The 19770-nt window shown below is 41.2% G+C and overlaps 1 protein-coding gene across 1 annotated transcript in view; it reads left to right on the forward strand.

Moving 5' to 3' along the window:
- acbd6 (acyl-CoA binding domain containing 6) overlaps nt 1-11814 on the forward strand; it is a 31125-nt gene extending 19311 nt beyond the window's left edge. The window contains exons 7-8 of the mRNA XM_040129727.1: nt 8595-8625; nt 10860-11814. Of these exons, the coding sequence (XP_039985661.1) occupies nt 8595-8625; nt 10860-11014 (186 nt within the window). The 3' untranslated portion in view covers nt 11015-11814. The remainder of the gene's footprint in view (nt 1-8594; nt 8626-10859) is intronic.
- Nucleotides 11815-19770: the final 7956 nt, after the last annotated feature.

Below are 19770 nucleotides of genomic sequence, written 5' to 3' on the forward strand. Positions count from 1 at the left end.
ACAGAGCCATTCCAGCAGGTAACAGTCCTCTTTGCCTTCATCAGCTGTTGTTTCTTTCTTATTGGCCACTCACTGGGCCTTGCCTACACTCAACTATTTGATTTCCATCGTTCTTAACCATCCACATAAATTGTCAGGAGCATTAAAGCTGTCCTCGACCGTTTCAGACGGGGAGGAGAGTAAGAGAGTGAGAGCTGGAGACAGACAGTGAGGGGAGGGGATGGGGGTGAGGAGAGAGAATAAACAAAGTAAGTGTTTTGCCTTCCATCAGTCTCCCGCAGTACTCAGCTTTATGAGTCCCCCACTCCAAATGCCTCAGCTGCAGCCCCTGCTGCCTGGCCATTGATTTTCATATTACACTCTTTTATGTATTTATTTATTTCATATATTTCTTTTTAAACATCATCGATGAGCCGCGGGAGGACAGACGGGGCCTCTGGCGATGTTAATTCTCAGCCTCAACCTTATCCTCCTCTCTGGCTTTAATGGAGGCTAAGATGTCCCACGGGAACAAGCAAGCTCGGTGACATGGGGAGGGGAGGGGAAGAAGACATTCATGAAGCAGGGTAAGGTAAGGGAGACTGGGAGAGAAAAAAAGGCTTCTTTTGTGTGGAGTGAGAGAGAGAGTCAAGAAAGTCAGAATATTGTGGGTAAAGGTCTGTTCAACCTTTTAAAGTAGCTTTTACACTGAGATTGAGCGTGGCTTTAGACACTCTTGTTTCCCTTTGTCCCAGACCTATGGGGTTGTGTTCAGATGGATGACACACACACTTTTGGGCCTCCTCCAACTCAACAACAAGTGACACAATAAATATCTATAATCTCTGGCATCCTCCGGGACCCCTCTCAGCTCTTCGTGGCAGCTAGGGTAATGAGGGTAAAGGGGGATCACCTGGGCATCTGAAGGACACTCCCAGGAGGTGTGAAGGGCAGTGGGTTTGGCGTCAGACTAATTTGACCGTGGGTGGCAGTGCTCACAGGCTGAGTGGCAAGGTTACCTCTCCCTGCTCACGGAGGAGACCCAGATTCAATTAGTGCTGGCCCCAGTCTCTAGATCCTTTTAACAATGGGGAGGGGGGCTTCCCTACGCGCACACAAACATGGGGCAAACTCATGTGCAAGCTCAGGCCCGTCTAACGTCTTAGACACAAACACATCCTCACAAACAAAACGTATGTTGGTATGTGACTATGCATCGAGAGATTTCGGTGATGGTTCCTCTCTTGAAGTCAGAATGCTATACAACTAAGTTCATTGATTACTTTATTTCACCAGGAATATCCTCAGTATCAGTATTGCTTTCCAAGTAGTCCCAGGTACATATGTTAAAAACAAACAATAAAACAATTAAAACATTTAAAAAAGCAGTAACAATCTGCATCTGCAATCTGTGTGTCAATCAAGGTTACTGGGTTCTAGATTTCAGTTTCCATTTCAAGCCATTTAGACTAGTTTGTTCGTTTGTAGTTTCCAGATTCCAGATAGTGGCACTGCAACACCGCAGGCTGCTCTTGCTTGCAACATCTTTGACTGCAGGGATTTCCAGGAGATGTGGACCCAACTTTACAAAAGTTTTGCTCAAGACCCGATGAAGCCCACTTGAAATGCAACACATGGTTTACAGTGTGACACATTGTAATTCATGCGTCACAAAATCAATTAGGAACTTGCTTGAGAAAGGCAATCCATCACAAGGAACATTTATTCTGCTTTTTTCTTGTCAAAACTATGTCATCATTTAGTTTCTTGTTGGTGCATATAATGAAACTGACATCTGAGATTTGAGAGTCAGCTGCTGTTTGGTAGAGACAATCCCAGAAGCACATGTAATAAGCCAATGCGGACATGGGGCAAAGTAATATGTGAATTTGGTGGATTTTTCCATCAAAAAGGTTTCTGTTCTGTAGCTAGCTCAAAAATCTTGTACATTAGAGTTTTCTTTAATGCACCAACAAGAGAGAATTTTCAAGCTGCACAACTGAATAAAGCAAACTACATATTCTCTGTTACAAAGTATATTACCTGTGTCAAGCAGATTTTAAGTCGCTGTAAGCTGAAAATCAATGCACATAAAAACCCTAAAAACCCATGGTATGTCTTGGAAAATGATAAGTTGCAAAGTGTGTGAGATTCATAATAAAAGGTCTAAAAGTGAAAGCCCTCCAGTGTGTAACTTTTAAGTTGTGCAGGAAGTCTGGTCTGTGGTGTTGGTACCACAGTAGCTGCTCTGGTTACAGATATGGGACTCGGTGAAGGAGGGTCGTCTTCTCCTCCATCTTGCTCAAATCTGTGTTCTGCTTTCTGATTAATGGCACCTGCTCATCATAATGCTATCCGCTGGAATCTGCATATCAATGATCCGAGGCGCCTATCGATTCACCCCTCATCTTCCGAACACACCCTTGAGACTGATACACACACACACACACACACACACACACACACACACACACACACACACACACACACACACATCCCCTCTCTCTGCCTCTCTCCCTCCCCCGACCACTGTCATTATAAAAGTCGGCAGCTGCTGCATGCATTGATCATAAATTACAATTGCTTGTCCATTTTTCCCCACTTGTTTAATGTTGCTGTCAGGGACAGTAGGAGGAGTAAAGGGGAAGGCGGGGAAAGGAAGAGAGGAAGAAAAACCCCGAGAAAGTTTATTGTGACACAGTAAGATGGGAAATAAAAAGAGCTGACTTTGAAATGGAGAAGTATAGGAATAAAGTAGTAGAAAGTGAGATATGGAGAAAGAGAGGATATGATGGTGGGAAGGAAATAAATGTAACAGCGCAAAAGTGTTTTTCCTTCTTAAGAATGGGTTTGCACCAATTGCCACATTTTTTTAGGAAGATGGGACCACGTCTTTAAACATTATTTTCTAAGTCTTCACAGGCCCTTCAGTACCATCAGTTTTCTAGTGGTCTTAGAATGAACTGCAGTTTGACACCTCAGCATTCAGCTGTAGTAGTTGCCCCTTTAGAGAAACATTGGAAGATATTTTTTTCTTTTTAGCTTTTTCAAATAATCCATTATCTCTCATTACAAGAATGTCTTGAAGCCATATCTCTGCCAACACTAGAAGAATGAAACCCTCCTCTTGTATTGTTACATCACCAAGATGATTGACAGTCATCCTGGCTAAGGTCTTGTTTGTGTACATTAATTATACAAATTTTTAATGATTATCGTAATTATATATATTGATGGTAAATTCTCCATGTTGCACCTTTTTAAATAGTATTTTTACTTACTGACACTGATGAAGTCAACATGTGCCAATAATGTTTTGTCCATCTTAAATACCACTTAAATGATTACAATTGCGAATGAGACCATTCTTATTAATACATATGAGAAAGACTGAACAAAAAAGAAACGCATAGGGACACAAACAATTTTTTTCATTTTTTTGGTTTAGCAGCAGTAAAGAAAAATTAAATCCTCATAGTGACCTCCAGATCACCCACCATATACTGAGTCCTGCTGGCACTTTGATTGGCATGGTACGAAAACATGAAAACTTTTATGGTCCACAGGGACACCAAACCCATGGAAATACTGACACACACATACACTTGGCTCTCTGCTGCAGACTCCACAGCTGGTGGTGGATTTGACAGACCTTTAACCTGTACCCAGAATCCCTTCTCTGGCTCGGTCACAGACAAACGGAATGAAAGGCAGACAGACTGAAACCTAGTTTTAAGGGGACGCAGACTCAAGGGACTTCCGTGTCCTATTTGTATCCCTGACTGAGTTAAGTTTCCGCCTCTGATATGCCCTTGATGCCTCCTCTTAATCCCGGTATAAACAGATTGGGTTGAACATTTGGAGTATCCTTGTCCCGTTGTCTGAGATCTGTGAAGGCAGACGGATGGTTGAACCACTTTCCAGAAATGAACACAACATCTGTGACAGCAGCTTTGTGCAGTTAACAGAGCTATAGAGAAGGTTTTTATTTGTTTCTGCTTGGCCTCAGTCTGACTTTGAGTCGTCTGGAGAATCCTAAATTCTCATTTTAGAATAATCTGAGTGGAAACAGCCTCTGAGGGTCTTTCTGCTTTTTGATAGACTGGAATGTATCTTTGCACACAAATGTATACACACTATCATTTAATCATTTGTTTTTCTTGTTCTTTGGACCAATTTTGGACTCGTTACAGTTTTATTTTGATCTGTTAAGGCATAAAGCTAAAGAAATAAAACTTGATTTGCTCTCGTTCTCTTTCATCCATCTTGCTTCACATCATTTGTGTGGTAGAAATGATAGATTGGTGTGACTTAAATTCAGCAAAACTGCAATTGTACTAATAGATCAGTTCCTATCCGTGCTGCTTCTAAGCATATTGCTCCACCCCATTAGGGTGATACACTATACTGTGCTGGATCTGTGCTGCTGGTATTGTGCAAGCAGCTGCTTTATTGAGCACTCTGCTGACATCCAGCCCAGCATTTCTGCACCGCAAGGGGAAACTTTGGATGACATGTAAAAGCAGGGGTTTCGGTGCGACATGCCTCAGTAATGGGATGGAAACAGGGGTGCACCAGAGAGGGGGGGAAATGCTACCGTAGCTAACTGCAGGTATTGTGGGGGGGGGCAGTGTCTCTCCCAGGCTGCTTCCAAAGCAAATGGAAGACAATCCAATTTCCTGTGATTCCATCAAGCCTCCGTCCTGGATCGAGGGGCATTAGGGAACGCTGAGAGGACAGGCCGCTGACCCCTCACATGAACATGCAAGAAGCATGTAGGCTGCACCCATACACTGGCATGCTCAACATACTGTATACATGCATGTGTACAGGCAACAACAGTGTATATTTGAATTTTCTTTTCGCTTTCAGTCTCACCGAGGGCTGCAGCTAATGATTATTACCTCTGCCAAGGAGATTATGTTTTAACCCATGTCTGTCTGTTGGTTTGTTTGTTTGTTTGTCAGCAGGGTTACGCATCAAACTTGGTGGAGGGATGGGGAATGGTCCAGGGATGAACCCATTAAATTTTGGTGCAGGTCCGGTGAAAGGGGTGGATCCAGGAATTCTTTATCTCTTTCCTTAACATTATGAGATAGGGTATTTCGTGACATTTTCGTCAATATTTGGCCTTGGTGGAGGTATGTGCTCTATAGAGTGCCATTCTGGTTTTCATTGGAAGTTAATCCAACGACTATTTTCTCGGTTAGCTGTTTGGTTTTTAAAATATCAGAGGATGATGAAAAATGTCCGCCACAGTTTGTCAGAGCATAAGCTGATGTACTCCGATGTCTTGTTTTGTCCGACTAACCTTCCATAACCTAAGCATATTCACTTAACATGATATAAATCACAGAGAAACCTCAAAATGAGCGAATGTTTCAGTAATGTCTCATGCAAAAATGATTAATCCATTATCAAAATAGTTGTCGATTAATTTTCTGTCGATAAACTTGTCGACTAATCATTTCAGCTCTAGTCTCACTGCGCCATAACTATCTCTGTTGCTTGTGCATTATCTGTCACTCATTCTTGCTTTTGTGTGAGCAAGCGTGCGTGTGTGTGCCTGTTGAACAACCAACTGCAGATTAACGTTTGCAGCAGATTAAGGCTTAAACCCCTTACACTTTAATTATAACTGTATGTATTTATGTGCATAGGGCCTTTCACTTTGCCCAGACTATAAACATCTGTCACTGTCCCATTGTGCCAAGTGTGTTTGTGTTTTATACAGTAAAATAAAGGGAAAATTAGCATCCCCTTTTTATTTTTATGGAAAATGCCTGGATGGTGAAATATATTACCCTTCAGCTGTTGTATCTAAGTTTGTCCATTTTGGTATAGTCCTGCCCACTGTTCTCTAGACTCAACATCATGGTGAGAGACAGACACAATGTCCGCAGCACATCACATGTTGCGATTCGACTCGCAGACAGACAGCATTGTTGTCTTGGGTTAACTACGGTATGCTTTCCACGCTGGTGGTGATTTGCATCTGTGCTCTGTGATCCACCCAGAGGGAATAGAAAGCTCTAATCCAATCAGCAGGTCCCTGAAGTGCTGCCTCTGAGTGAGAGAGAGAGAGAGAGAGAGACAGAGAGACAATAGGATCACTCTGCACTGGACCCAGCCAGAGAGGGAAGACAGGAAAGAGACGAAGGAGGAGAGGGGAATGAGAAGGAGGGATTGAAAAGGACTGAAAAGAGCAAGAAAGGTGGATGTGGGAAATGAAAGGAGAGAAAAGGAAAGAGAAGAGTGACTGGAAAAAGAGAGAGATGACTTTGGGTGAGGTAATGAAAGGAAAGAGATGAGTGAGATGTGGTTTTGAGGTCAGAAGAAACAGAAGAGGAAGGACTGGTAGAAAGTAGAGGAAGGACTTGGAAGTAACCAAAACAGGAAGGTGCATAAGAGGATCCGCTGTAGGGCAAAGATTGAGATACTAATGATTAATTTCATCACATTAATTTCATCACAAGATTCACAGTTTTTGTAATTTGGAAGTATTTTTTCACTGCAGTGACATTTTACAGCATAGCATCAAATGTCACTGAACCTGCTGGTTTTTAATCTGCCTCTGAACGCCTGAAACCGTTGTTCTTGGCTGAACGGCTGCTCTTGTTCTTAGACTGGAGGCAACAGTTTGACCATTTATCATCATTATGAGGTGCAAAGAAAGGCTTGAGCAGTGATTAAGAAGTGAATCTCCTGTTGTTGATGCCTGACATATATTGTCCTTATTATACCTACACACAGACACAGACACACACACACACACACAGTATTCCCTGTCCCTGTCACCAATCCAACATTTGTTATAAGAATTATATCCTTACCATTGACCACTCGACCCCAAGTATAATTTTTTCAATTCAAAGAACACACACCCAAATATATGCATGCACATACATTCAGACAGACACACACACACACACACACACACACACACACACACACACACACACACACACACACACACACACACACAGATCACCTCCACAGACCATCACTGATTTTCTGGTCACTGTTTGACACTGAGTCTTCTCTCCATTGTCCCTGAGCTGTTGTGTGTCAGGGACACATAGGCTTCATGGCTAATTAATTGAAAGAAGAAGGCTGGTAATATTCTATATTTACTGTTATTGTAAACAAATGCCATGAAAAGACCAAAACCAACAATGAATTGATCCTATTAACAAGTATTGTCCGTGTATCCAAAGCCCAATATAGTTTGACCCTCTGCACCTGCATTGTTGTCCAAAGAACTGTTTTAAAAACTCAGCAGTGTATTTACCATTACACTGGGTGACGTGTTTCTTCATTATGATGAACATGGGAACTGTAGTTTATTTTGAGTTGATCCCATATAAACTGTCCTGCTGCCGGAAATACTCAACAAATGTCTATTAATCTGCCGCATAAAATAGCCATTAACAAATGCACTAATTTTCTCCAGTTTCGGTAACAATGCCTAAAAACTGCCCTGTTTTGGGAAATGACTGAGCCTTTTTTTTAAAATGAAACTATATATTTGTGAAACGTTTTTAAGATGAACATCTTCACTAGGAACATATGTGCTTGGGGCTGAGTGCCAAAGACATGGTAGGGAGGTCAAAAAGTCCAAAAGACGGACTAGTGTCACATTCATGTAATATCTTTCAGACCATCAGTACCAACAGATGAGTGGGTAAAAGCACTCACTTCAGATTAATCACAAATTTTTACCAATGAAGTAGAATATCCTTTCTGATGGCTCCTCCATCTTCCATCTTGTCTTGAATCAGCCAGTCTTGAACAGGGACTCTGTCAAAATCTAGTTTTATTTTAGATTTTATTGAGCTCATTTGTTTGAAAGTATTTTATCGAATTACTCCAAAATGTTCTTTTTGTCAAGTAATGAACACAGAAAACCCACAGTAAAGTAGCATTAATCTATCATAGGAGAATTGTAAGCGGCTGAAAGTAGCTCAGTTAGTCTGAAAAACCGATTGGGATAACTGGAGGTTTACCCGTTAACTCATTCTGCTGAAACTCCGTAAATACAGCAAAACACACAACAAGAAAAATATGGAATAACACAAGTCTTAGTCTTATAGACTCTCTAAGACCTCCCATCTATTGTCAGCTATTACCACAACAAGTGTTAGGATTAGCTAACATGGCTTGCGTTTCAGGTTGTTGCTAACACTGGTCTGAAGTTGGGTGTTCAGATATGGTAGAGGCATCTTTCACTGTAATATTTTGCGTTTTAGTAGCTTGTTGTTTCAGGCTGATCAGAGCTGGACGTCACCTGCAATTCTAACGGTTTGATTTGCAGGTCACGCGTTTCTCAAATCATTATCTCATCTTCTCATGATCCCCCTTTGGTACAATGAAAACATGCCATCCTTTGTCCACAGCTAACGCGTAGGAAGGAATTGGTATTGTAACAGATGAAAGTTTTCCTGCTGACTCTTGAAAGTTTGATCAAAGTAATTTGCAATTACTCTCACACCAAATTCTGGCAATATATATGTTTTACTCCTGATATTATTCTTAGAATTTGCACTTTCTGTAATATTGTATTCTTCCCTAGTTGCAGGCCTGTTGAAATAAAGACTTGTTTTTGTCCTGTACAGGATAATGAAGGACAGACAGCACTACATTACGGTAAGGAGGCCGGTCATTAATTTCTACAGTCCAAAATGTTATACACACACTTTAAAAAAGGCAGAATTTATTTTCTTTTTCTGCTATAAATCCTTTTGTATCCATATGTGTCTATTGTTCAAATGGTGGATATCTAATTTTGTAACAAAACTCATTACATTTATCATATACTAACATCATAATGTTGTGGGCGTGCACATGATCTTTATATATGGCAGCTTTTTTTCTATACACACTCGCCCACATTAGTCTCAAATTTGTCATTTTTCCTTCTTCCTCCTCCAACCCTCTCTTTCATTCCTCATCTTTACTTTCTACAGTTGGTTTTAACCCAGTTTTTCTCATTCCACTCTGTTGTATCCTGTGGGTGCATGTGTGTGTTCGTCTCTTGGTATGCATGTGTGGATGCCTGCCTGGTTTTGTTCTGCACGTGTGTGTGTGTGTGTGTGTGTGTGTGTGTGTGTGTGTGTGTGTGTGTGTGTGTGTGTGTGTGTGTGTGTGTGTGTGTGTGTGTGTGATAATCACCCGGCCTCCCAGAGGAAATCAGCAGTGGTCCTTAGACTCCCCTGACCCTCTCATGCCCCAACACACATGTCTCTGAGGGGCGGTTCCCCTGTCCTCTGAGCCTGTGTGTATGTGTATCTGTATGTGTAAGTATATGTGTGTGTGGTTGTATAGCTGCACCATCTGTCCCCCAGCTTGGTGGCATTGGAGTGGGTATGTTGCATCACCCACCAGAGAACCACAAACACACACAAACACACGCACACTCAGCAGAGGAAGCCCCGAGGATGGGGCACGAAAAGATGACTAATAAACATAAGCGATGAACTCCAAGAGACAAATAGCAGAGAATGAAAATTCATTCCCACCTCTCTTTGCACAGGGCCACAGTAGCTGGCAAGTGATTAATTGAGGGTTTACTGCTCGCCATAAATTGTTCTCCTCCCCTACGGCTCCCCTGAGGGCCAGCCACATTTTACAGCTCAGGACACAGGCGAGACACCCGCCGTCACGCGCACACTCACCGCTGGCTAAATAAAACACTGTTTAGATCAACAAGAGGAGGACTGCAAGCGTGGCTGGAAAAATAAGCCAAGCTTTGTTAGCTCGCTTTGGCTGAAAGATAAGTGATTCTTGTAGTGTTTGACACACACCTCGTACTATTAATAGACACTACTCACACATGCACACAGACTTGCGTACACACTCACATGCATTCCGATGTATCATCATATCTCATGCGCACACACTCCCAGCCCGCCAACCATCCCTTGGCTGGGGGTTAAAAGGCCTGGCTGTCAATCACTTCAGCTGCTGACATCAGCGATCATGGCGCAGCACAGAGTCTGCTCCTTAAAAGGAGTGAGCGAGTGACACCGACGGGGGGGGCAGGGGGGCGATAGGTGCATTGGCAATGCAGGGACCTGCTTAACTGGGTTAAGAAAGTGCAACCCCTCACCCTCCTCCTCCCTGTACAGTGAGAGAGAAGACCCTTTTAGCAGGGCACAAATTGCCAATGGGGCAGGGATGAAGTGTTTGAGGGAATCACAGGTCCAAGCCAGTGTCAGTACTGGGCCTGCAAATGGGCTTTTCATTAACTGCAGCACTGTACATACTGTATCAAGCTACAGTATGTAGGAGAAAAGAAGGAGGCAAATTTACGCAAACCTGGGACACAACATCATAACAGTCTGAAAAGAGCTACAGTGATCCATCAAATCCCCAATTATGAGATTTATCCAGTTAAGAATAAATTATATATAATGACATAAGCCAAACTATTGGACAAATGAAAATTTAGACCATATGATGGCGCTAGATCAGAATTCAGGAGATCACCAGAGTAGTTACAATTCATGCTGAGGGGAACATGGAAGTCTGTAACAAGTTTCATAGCAATCCATCCACTAGTTGTCATGACAATTTAATCACAACTACTAATGTCAACCTCATGGTGGCACTAAAGAAAAGGTCACGGGATCACCCAATACGTTAGGATTCATCATCCGGGGACCATGAATATATGTACAAAATTTCGTGGCGATCTACTATATAGTCGTTGAAATATTTTTGCCTGGACCAACAGGCTGACAGTGCAATCCATTGAACAACACCAAAAGCATGGCTAAAAAGGCAAAAAGTGTGCAATTTGTCCTGTACCTAATTTATTTCTCTCTCCATTTATGTTATTCCTCTAACTCGTCCTGTATTTTTACCTCTTCTTTTCATAGCATCTGCGTGCGAGTTTGCCGACATCGTGGAGCTTCTGCTGAACGCTGGAGCTGACCCGTCCATCAAAGACATGGAAGGCTCTCTCCCTGAGGAGGTCACTGAATCCAGCGCCATCTCCTCTCTCCTGCGCCAGTACACTGCTCCAAAAGGCTAGATCGCTTTTACCTACCCACCACCCCTGTCCTAATCTCATCTCCACTCCACTCATTCGCCCAGCCTCCCCACCATCCCTGATTCATCCCTGAAGAGACTCTGTTCGACCCCAGCAGTTAGTAGACCAGGTTTGCAGGAGTTTTATTTGATTTTATTTCCAAATACTTGTGGTGAGTTTGATTTCATCGGCTTACCTTCTTGGAACTAAGGGTATAAACATTTTCCCTCCCACATGAAATGAAAAACACCGCATGTATTTTCATCCATCAAAATACTGTATATTGACTTTATCTGCTCAGTAGGTTTGGGTGGTGTGATGATTACTGTAAGACAATAGGGGTGTATCAGCTGGTACAGACTATATGCTATACTGAGGTAGCTATACATTTGCAGGCAATATTGCAGGACTGCTTATTGGCAATATTGGAACGACAGGGTTTGTGCATCAGCGCGATGAAGTATCTGGTTTTGTCAGGTATCTAAATCACTGGAGGAACCAAAAACACACATTCCCATCCACTTATGTTATCCATAAACAGTATAAAATTCCAGCAAAATCATGATATCACACTATTCATTGTTATTGCAATATAAAATGATGTATACTGTAAAAGAAGATTTTCTACATGTCACCCACTCCTACTGTCCAGGCCTGACCACCAGCCAGGCCTTTTAGTATGGGTCAGCCCTCTCTGAAAGTTTACATTATTGCAGGTTTGTTCATGATTCGGTTGTGTTACATTCAAAGGAATGCTTTAATCATTTGACATATATCATCATTAAAGTCTTCAACAAGACTGACTCTGACTTTGTGTTCTCTGCTCAAATATGTTATTGACAGTAGCCATCAGGTGACCGTCGAATTATACTGTAACGTTCACTGTTTTACCTCACACTGTAAGTGTGTAAATACTGCTGGGGTGATATTTTACTGAATATCATCCCAAACTTGTATCTCACCATAGTGACCACCACAATAAACCTCAGCCTTACATTATCCATACAGATTAAAATTCACTGAGTCAAGTTTATTTCTATAGCCACCAGTCAAATGGTGGGGTATTCAGGATGCAACTCAAAGATGAATATTAAGTTTTACTTTATGGACTTTTGTAGTAAATACAGTTTCAAAATAAAGATTACTTATCATAAACAAAATTTATCAAAAACTATCTTAAACAGAATAAACTAGCATTTGTGTTAGTGTACTTTACAAAACGTTGAGTCTTGGGAACGACTTCCCACCAGGCAGGCAACCAAAAAACACACTTAATGTATGAAAATACAGGAAAACTCCCAAAAGGGGTTCCCTACCAAGGGTGGTGGCGTGAGCAAAAGCACATCAGGGAAATATATTAAACATGGCAACATATACCACCAGAAAAAGACTGATTTCATGGGCCAAGTCATTGGTGCACAAATACACTCCACAAATACACACTGATAATGGGGTCCACTGAAGTCACATCAAGACAGTGTCAAAGTGATGGTTAGAAGTCCTACCGCCAACTAATTATGCTACACATGAAAAACATGATATGACGCTCCTAAAAAGTATAATGGAAAATGAGATGGTAAAAAAAATTATTGAATTCATATTACAGTACTCACATACAAGTTCTTGTATATATGCATAGATGTACAGTACTGTATACACGTGAATGCATACACAGGACCTTTAATGGAATATTACAATACAGTAACACAATGTGATTCTGATATGTAAAATTAAGTGTTTGCGAATTATCTTTGTCGTCTGCAGTACATACTGTACATACAACACTGCGGAAGAAAAAACCTGCCTCTGTATTATGATGTCATATAGGAGAGAGCTGGATGTTAGAAATAACCAGAGATAAATGTAACAGAGAAAAAACCAACTGGTCCACTTCTGCTTTTCTTGTCCTCAAGCCCCTCTGACTGCACATTCCTCTGCCTCCGCTCAGACACATACTGCACCAGATGAGAATACACTATATCTGCATCCTGGTTCTTAACTGCAGCTTCATGAAGATGCACATGCACATTTTTTACACGGCGGTGGGGACAAAGCTTAATCCTCTACTCTCTAACGCACTGCCTTGCTCCACGCCTGCCCTCGTCCCCCGGCGCGTTACTTAAAACGCTGGAAATCTGCTTTGACACAAGGCGTTAGATAACCATCTCGGCATGTCTGGTTGCAGCCTGTCAGTCACTCACAGATCTATGACAGCAGTAGATGGTCTACCCGGCATTGGTAGTCATTACCAGAGGCACAACTTCAAATTCAATTTTTGTCTTGACAGCTGTTGTACAGCACTTGTAGTGAACTGAGATGCAAGCGAGCTGTGCAATACATGAGGTGAATTGAAATCTCTCCACATGATGTCTCTATCTGTATCCATGTCATGTTCTTCCCTCCTTCACAAATCACATGAGGGAAGAGGGCCGGGGAATATTTTTTCTCCAAAAGTATCATCATTCACTTTTGTAAACTCCAGCAATAGAGCCTTCCTCATGAAAATGTTTGCATCTCCCCTCAACATGAGTTGATAGGAAAGCTTTTGAGTATTCAACCTGAGTCTGAGACGTGATGCGCTACAATCCCACAAAGAGACAGCCATTGTTATGAATTCCATCCGCATCCAGCCATTAGGCTGTTGGTGTATCTCTAAAGCCTGTTTGGGGCCCAGTGTTGTCCCCTCCTTGCTTCCTAAACCCCGTTATACAGGCTTGAGGTAAGAGAGGGTGACGGCAGTCATGCTCCCCCCCCGGCTCGTCTGCAAGACTCTGACACTAAGCCCATTATGCTTCCATTATGGGGCTTCAATTTTCCTCTGTGCTTTTCACTTTTGACACTGCAGCTCCCTCCATCTCCAAACCGCAGACACACACCCCCCGGGCCCAATATTGTTCAGCCGTTCTGAATATTTATGCATTTTTCAGAGGTGAAAAGTAAACTACATTTACTCAAGCAGTAAACTTAAGTACAGTTTTTTTTTTACAGGACTTTGCTTGAGTGCTTGCATTTTCTGCAACTTTATACTTTTACTGCACAATATTTTGGAGGGAAATTCAGTGTGGCTCTTGCCAACAATTCCTTACAGTGGTCCTAAGCATTGCTACATTTCAACTAGAAGCACATTAACAAGAGTTTATACACCACATTTCATTAAATTAAATAAACAAAACATGAAACACAACATGATGCAAAAAAAGAAAATTTTTTTGGGAGGCATTCTGTTTGTTTTTTTGGAGGAGCTCAGTGTCTTATCTCATGGACTAGAGGAGCCAGCAATAGGCCTTTTTCACAGCCGACAATTTTGACTTGCGATGGCAGGAAAATGTGTGCTGTGAAAAATGTCTGTTAATGGCTTGCCTCCACTAGCACCTGAGCTACAGCCATCCAAATTTTGAATAATGGCACGTCATCATCTTCCTTTTATGTATGTAGTTAAAGGCCTTGTACACCTGTGTTCAACTTAGACAGGACTTTATTCACTTATTGTGCCTAAAGAGACCTCTTCGCTGTGTACAAACTGTGCTTGATCGACATCTTCCTTCACGCTCTGTTGGATTTGTTGCACTTGTTAGGGCGATACAACTTACACCTTTATCATTCTTACTGGTTCGTGCGGTTTGTTGTCCTCCCAGCATAGCTCCGTCCAACTCAGCCTGACCAGATGCCTAACCACTCACAGGGGAAAACACCTGTGAAGGTGAGCAGGGCCTTGTAAATTGTAAACATAACATCAAGGTTATATTCAGCATTAAACACAAGATATTAAAACAATCTGCTTGGTGTCAACTATACCACTGATCTGGCAAATAAATCAAGTCTGTGACTGTTATTATAAACTTTTATAAACTTTTTATGCAAAAAGTGAAAATATTCATTATCAAGCATTTTACAGTGTCTTGTTGTTTTGAAGTAAGAACAATTTAGTACTCTTAGTACTCTGCAGATAAATGATGTTGCTGGTATGACCATGTGTACAGTAATATGATTAACGAGGTTTCTCATATTCCATGTAATCAGCATATCTTGAAATATAATCAAAACCAGGATAAATATCAGAACATGGATACTAATTAGCATGTAAATGATTGAGACACCAGAGTGAGTACTTTATATTGTTTTTAATGCGCATGTTTTTTGCCCAGCACCCGTGAGGTATTTGTGGATGTGTGTGTGCCTCTTAATCAATTCCTCCAGAGATCGCTCCTCCATCTCTCCTCCTTACCTCTCTCATCGCTCCTCTTTTCATCTTTCTCCCACCATCATCCTGCACTCTGGCTTTCTCCTCTTTTACCTCTCCTCTCCTTTCTCTCTCCTGTAAAAGCAATACCATGTCGTTGCTTTGGCCGGCTCTTAATGCAGCCCTTTACCCCCCACACTCCTCCTCCTCCATCTTCTCCTTACACTGCAGCACCCCCCCTCACAAACACACACACACACACACACCCTCTCACACGCATATACGCGCACACACACATACACACTTACCCTGAACAGCGTAGCTGGGAACCCAACAGTAAGCAGAAAATCCTTCTGCTTCTGAAACGCTTCCCGCTAATATCTGAGACTCATTCACAGAAGTACAAGACTGCATGTGTGTGTGTGTGTGGGCGCGTGCGTGTGTGTTACTCCAAGGCTCAGCTCTAATGCTTTCTGTGTAGTTTATGCTGACAAACAAGTGTTTCTGCTATCCACCGACCCTGAGGACCTGAGCTTTTGGACTTCAGATAAGCCAACAAACAGTAAAAAGTGTAGCTGGCACAACTAACTGCCTCCTATATACAGTATGCACTGAAACCTAGGCCGAGGACTTCATTACAGCAAACATATTATTGTCACTACAGTATTTGTCATGGTTTCTTCATTGTCATGAACCCTCCTCCTTTGGTAACCTGTCATGTATCTGATATCCGAAGCAGGATGATTGTTAAGTGGAAAAGGCCCAGTTTCACATTAAAACAACACTGAGCTCACAACCTTGAGAGTGTCATTGAGAGGCCTCTGTTTGACTCCAGCCCCTCTTTAAGACTTACTCCGTCATCCTGCGGATCATTGTTCACCGCAGGCAGCATGGAGTCGTTTGGGGAGAAAAATGCCCTGTCTTGGTGCCACAAGATTGACTTTCAAACCAAAACAAATCCTATCTATTTTGCATGTTAATTTATTCCCTTTCGCTTGAGAAGATAAAAAAAACAGTTTCCTTCAGGAAGTTTGTAATAAAAGCCCTGCGATCGATGATAATGGCATTTGTGCTTGTGTTTGTCATCTTCGCAAAAGCAACGGTGGTGGAGTTTCCACAGATTTATTTGTATACTAGTGCTGTAAGTGGCGTGTAAATTATCCTAACTGTCTGTGTGGCTCTTTATCTTTGTAAGGCAGTACTATTAGAGCCTATCCATTAATGCCCATAGCCCAGCCAATCAATGCTTAAATAAAAATCAGCTCAATTTGTGGCGTTTTATGCAAACGTGCAAACTCCAACCAGGCTGACTCTTTGCTTTTTGTTTTTATTATGCAACAGGAATAGCTAAAACACAAAAGAATCAATAACACTTAAGTTTGGGTTAGGTTGGCCTGCTAAATGACACACGTTGCTGCATACAAATGGGTTTCATACCGATGTACACTGTGGTGTAATTTCATTATAATTCTATACAAATTTAGCAGACACCGTAGTTAAAGGGAAAAAATCCACCTGTGAGGTTTTAGCAATGCACTAATAACAATACTAACGGCTGAGTAGAGGTTAACACACACACACACACACACACACACACACACACACACACACACACACACACACACACACACGTAGCCTACATAGTCAGTTCCTTAGCTACAAATGAAGATGATAAGGTCATGTCTTTGGTATTGTATGGGAATGGTTGGGGAATTTAATGATGAGCAGAAATTTACATTCTACAAAAACACATGGTAGAAAAAAATAATAATTGTTGGGGTATTTTTTACCTTTATTTAAAGCCAGCAGTAGAGAGACGGTGGGAAATGAAGGGAGACAGAGATGGGGAATGGCACGCAAGAGATGCCTCTGAATGCAAAAAAACAAAAAAAATGAAACAAGAACAAAAACAAAAACAAAAAAAACATGATCAGTGCCACCACTTTATCAGTGGTCATGTTGACCTCAGGATGAATTGTAATCATATTGGTGATCCCTTAAATTTTCATATAGCACCATCATCAAGGTAAAATTTTATTATGTCCAACACTATGGTTCATCACCAAATACCAACAAAACCAATGACATTCCCATCAGCCTCAGCTGTACATTGTGTTTATTGGAAATTAGCAGATGTTAGCATGCCAACACACTAAACAAAGATGGCGAACCTGCTAAACATCAGTATGTTAGCGTTGTCATTGTGAGCATCTTAGCGTTTAGCCTCACAGGGCCTCTAGCATGGACGTAGACTCTTAGTCTTCTTTTATAGACTCAGTATTATGTTAGTTTGACAGTCTTAATATTAAAAAAAAATAAAAGAACGTTTCCTTTAAAAATTACAAAAAAAACAAAAAAAAAAAAAAAACAGGAGGAGCAGGCAGGGGCTCTGAAACAGCCTTTAGACCATCATTAACAAAGAACGTTTTTGGTTGCTTGTCCAAAAAATTTTCTAGGTATGTGTGGTTGCATTGGGGAATTGTTCTTCATGATCTCCGTGGTTAAAAATCCCGGCTACAGCCCTGCATTACCCGCTTGACATATTGACATACAAGCTAACTGCCTGCATAAGGGCCATATTCCCTCTTTGCCTGACCACAAAGCATATTTGCCCATATTTCACAGAGCACTCCACAATTAGTTAACAGCACAAGGATTAAGGATAGATGTGACAGTGCAGCGCTGCAATCTGCTGCTGTGTCTCTTTAGCACTGAGAGGATCAGTGAAATGCCAGCGAGGCATCTGTTTCTCCACTTTTTTTTCTCCTTTTTCTTTCTCTCTTTCTTCTCTCTCTTAATGTATCATTCTTGTCACCCCCACCCTAGAGTGAGAGAAGAAAGCAGCATCAATCACCGTTAACTGACTGACCACTGTCTGTTGGTGGTACTAAATGGATCTCCACAATTGAATAGAGGCCTAAGTGTGTGGTAAATGCTCTCAATGGGTAAATGAATTTGCGGGTTAACTCGCTCTAAGAGCGTTTAGATAAGGAAAAATAATAAAAACACCTAAAGTAGATATTTTTCTTTTGATATATTGAAAACCAAGTTCAGCTGAAAATCTTAACTCCCACATTCATCACTGCAGGCCTGGGGTATTAAAGAGAAAAGCACCCGAGGGTAACCCAAAGACAATTCAGCTTTATTTTCCTCATATAGATTTGACTGTACACAGTTCATACCATTACACAGAAGGCATAAATGAATAAATTCAGTGCTCTCTTTTACATCTTTTTCAAAGACACATGGCAATAATAAATAGCGCTCATGAAACAAGACGATCAACACGTTTTTCAAACTACAAAATTTACAACAATTACGATGCAAACTTCTGAGGCAACACAGACTTAACAAAACTGTAGTGGTAACGTGTTTGTACGGGATTTTCACGCAACACTATAAATTACAGCCTGTATTTACACTGTAAATATTTTGTACATACAAGGTACCAATGAAACACCCACTGGGCATCTACTGGTATGTACGATGGAAGAATACAGGGAATAAGGGGGTAACAAACTTGCATTGAGGGGGACGTACAAGTGAATTATACTGTAAGTATTTTTTAAATTACCTGGTACACATTTAATAATCGCAGACTACATACAGGAGACCAACAGTCTTAGCCTGTATGCAATTTACAACAGCTAAGTCATGAAAAACTAATGTTTTGTTCCCCAGCAACAACAATAATGTACACTGCACTCCATATTTTAAACCATTTCACACTGTTATGTCCCAAACTTATTTTAATTTTAAGTATTTTATTATTTTAAAATAAATGATACCACAACACATGTCAAATGTGTGAAAATATCAGGGATGTTTTCCTATTTGTCATGCCTTGTTGTCTATTAATAAAACGACTGATCTCTGCAATTACTAAAACAGTATTTCAAAAAAGTGTAATTTAATTAAGCAATTGAAGTAATATAAGTTCCTCTTTAACAAAATATTGTTACCCCTTTATTCCCTATCCTATTTGATTCCCCTGTATTTACATATGAATCCCAGTGTAGTTACACAGTAAGTATAAGTGTTTCATTGGTACCATGTATTCAGTAAATAATTACGCTGAAAATTGTGGGCTGTTATCTACAGTTTTCAAAACTGTCTTAAAGGTGTCACCTTCTGTTTGTTGATTTGCTTTCTGACTCTTAAATAGGATGCTCTGGTAAAGAGAGGACTTGGCAATTTCTCGGGAAAAGGTGACCAAATAGAGAAGATTTTGATTTCTTTTTCTCAATAGACAAAAGGAAACAGGAGTGAAGATGAGAATCTGGTGATGTGTTTTTAACCATACCTTCCTTGGGATTAAAATATTTTCAACTGTGTCCTCTTACAGCTCAAAGAAAATTTGCATTTCAGGAGAATCAGAAACAGGGGATCTAGCTTTTGCAAAGTTGTCTCCTGTGCCCTATGTTGTCATGGGACTTTAAGATGCAGCTGATGTGGCCTGAACTGTAAGAAACATATCAGCCCAGCAGACATGCCAACACTGATGCTACAGTAGAGTATCAGCCCTGTATGTGGGGGAAAGGGTGGGGGTGGGGGCTGGGGGGGGTCTGGGATAATCCCT

The sequence above is a fragment of the Xiphias gladius genome, chromosome 6, assembly GCF_016859285.1.
Source record: "Xiphias gladius isolate SHS-SW01 ecotype Sanya breed wild chromosome 6, ASM1685928v1, whole genome shotgun sequence".
Classification (NCBI taxonomy): Eukaryota; Metazoa; Chordata; class Actinopteri; order Istiophoriformes; family Xiphiidae; genus Xiphias; species Xiphias gladius.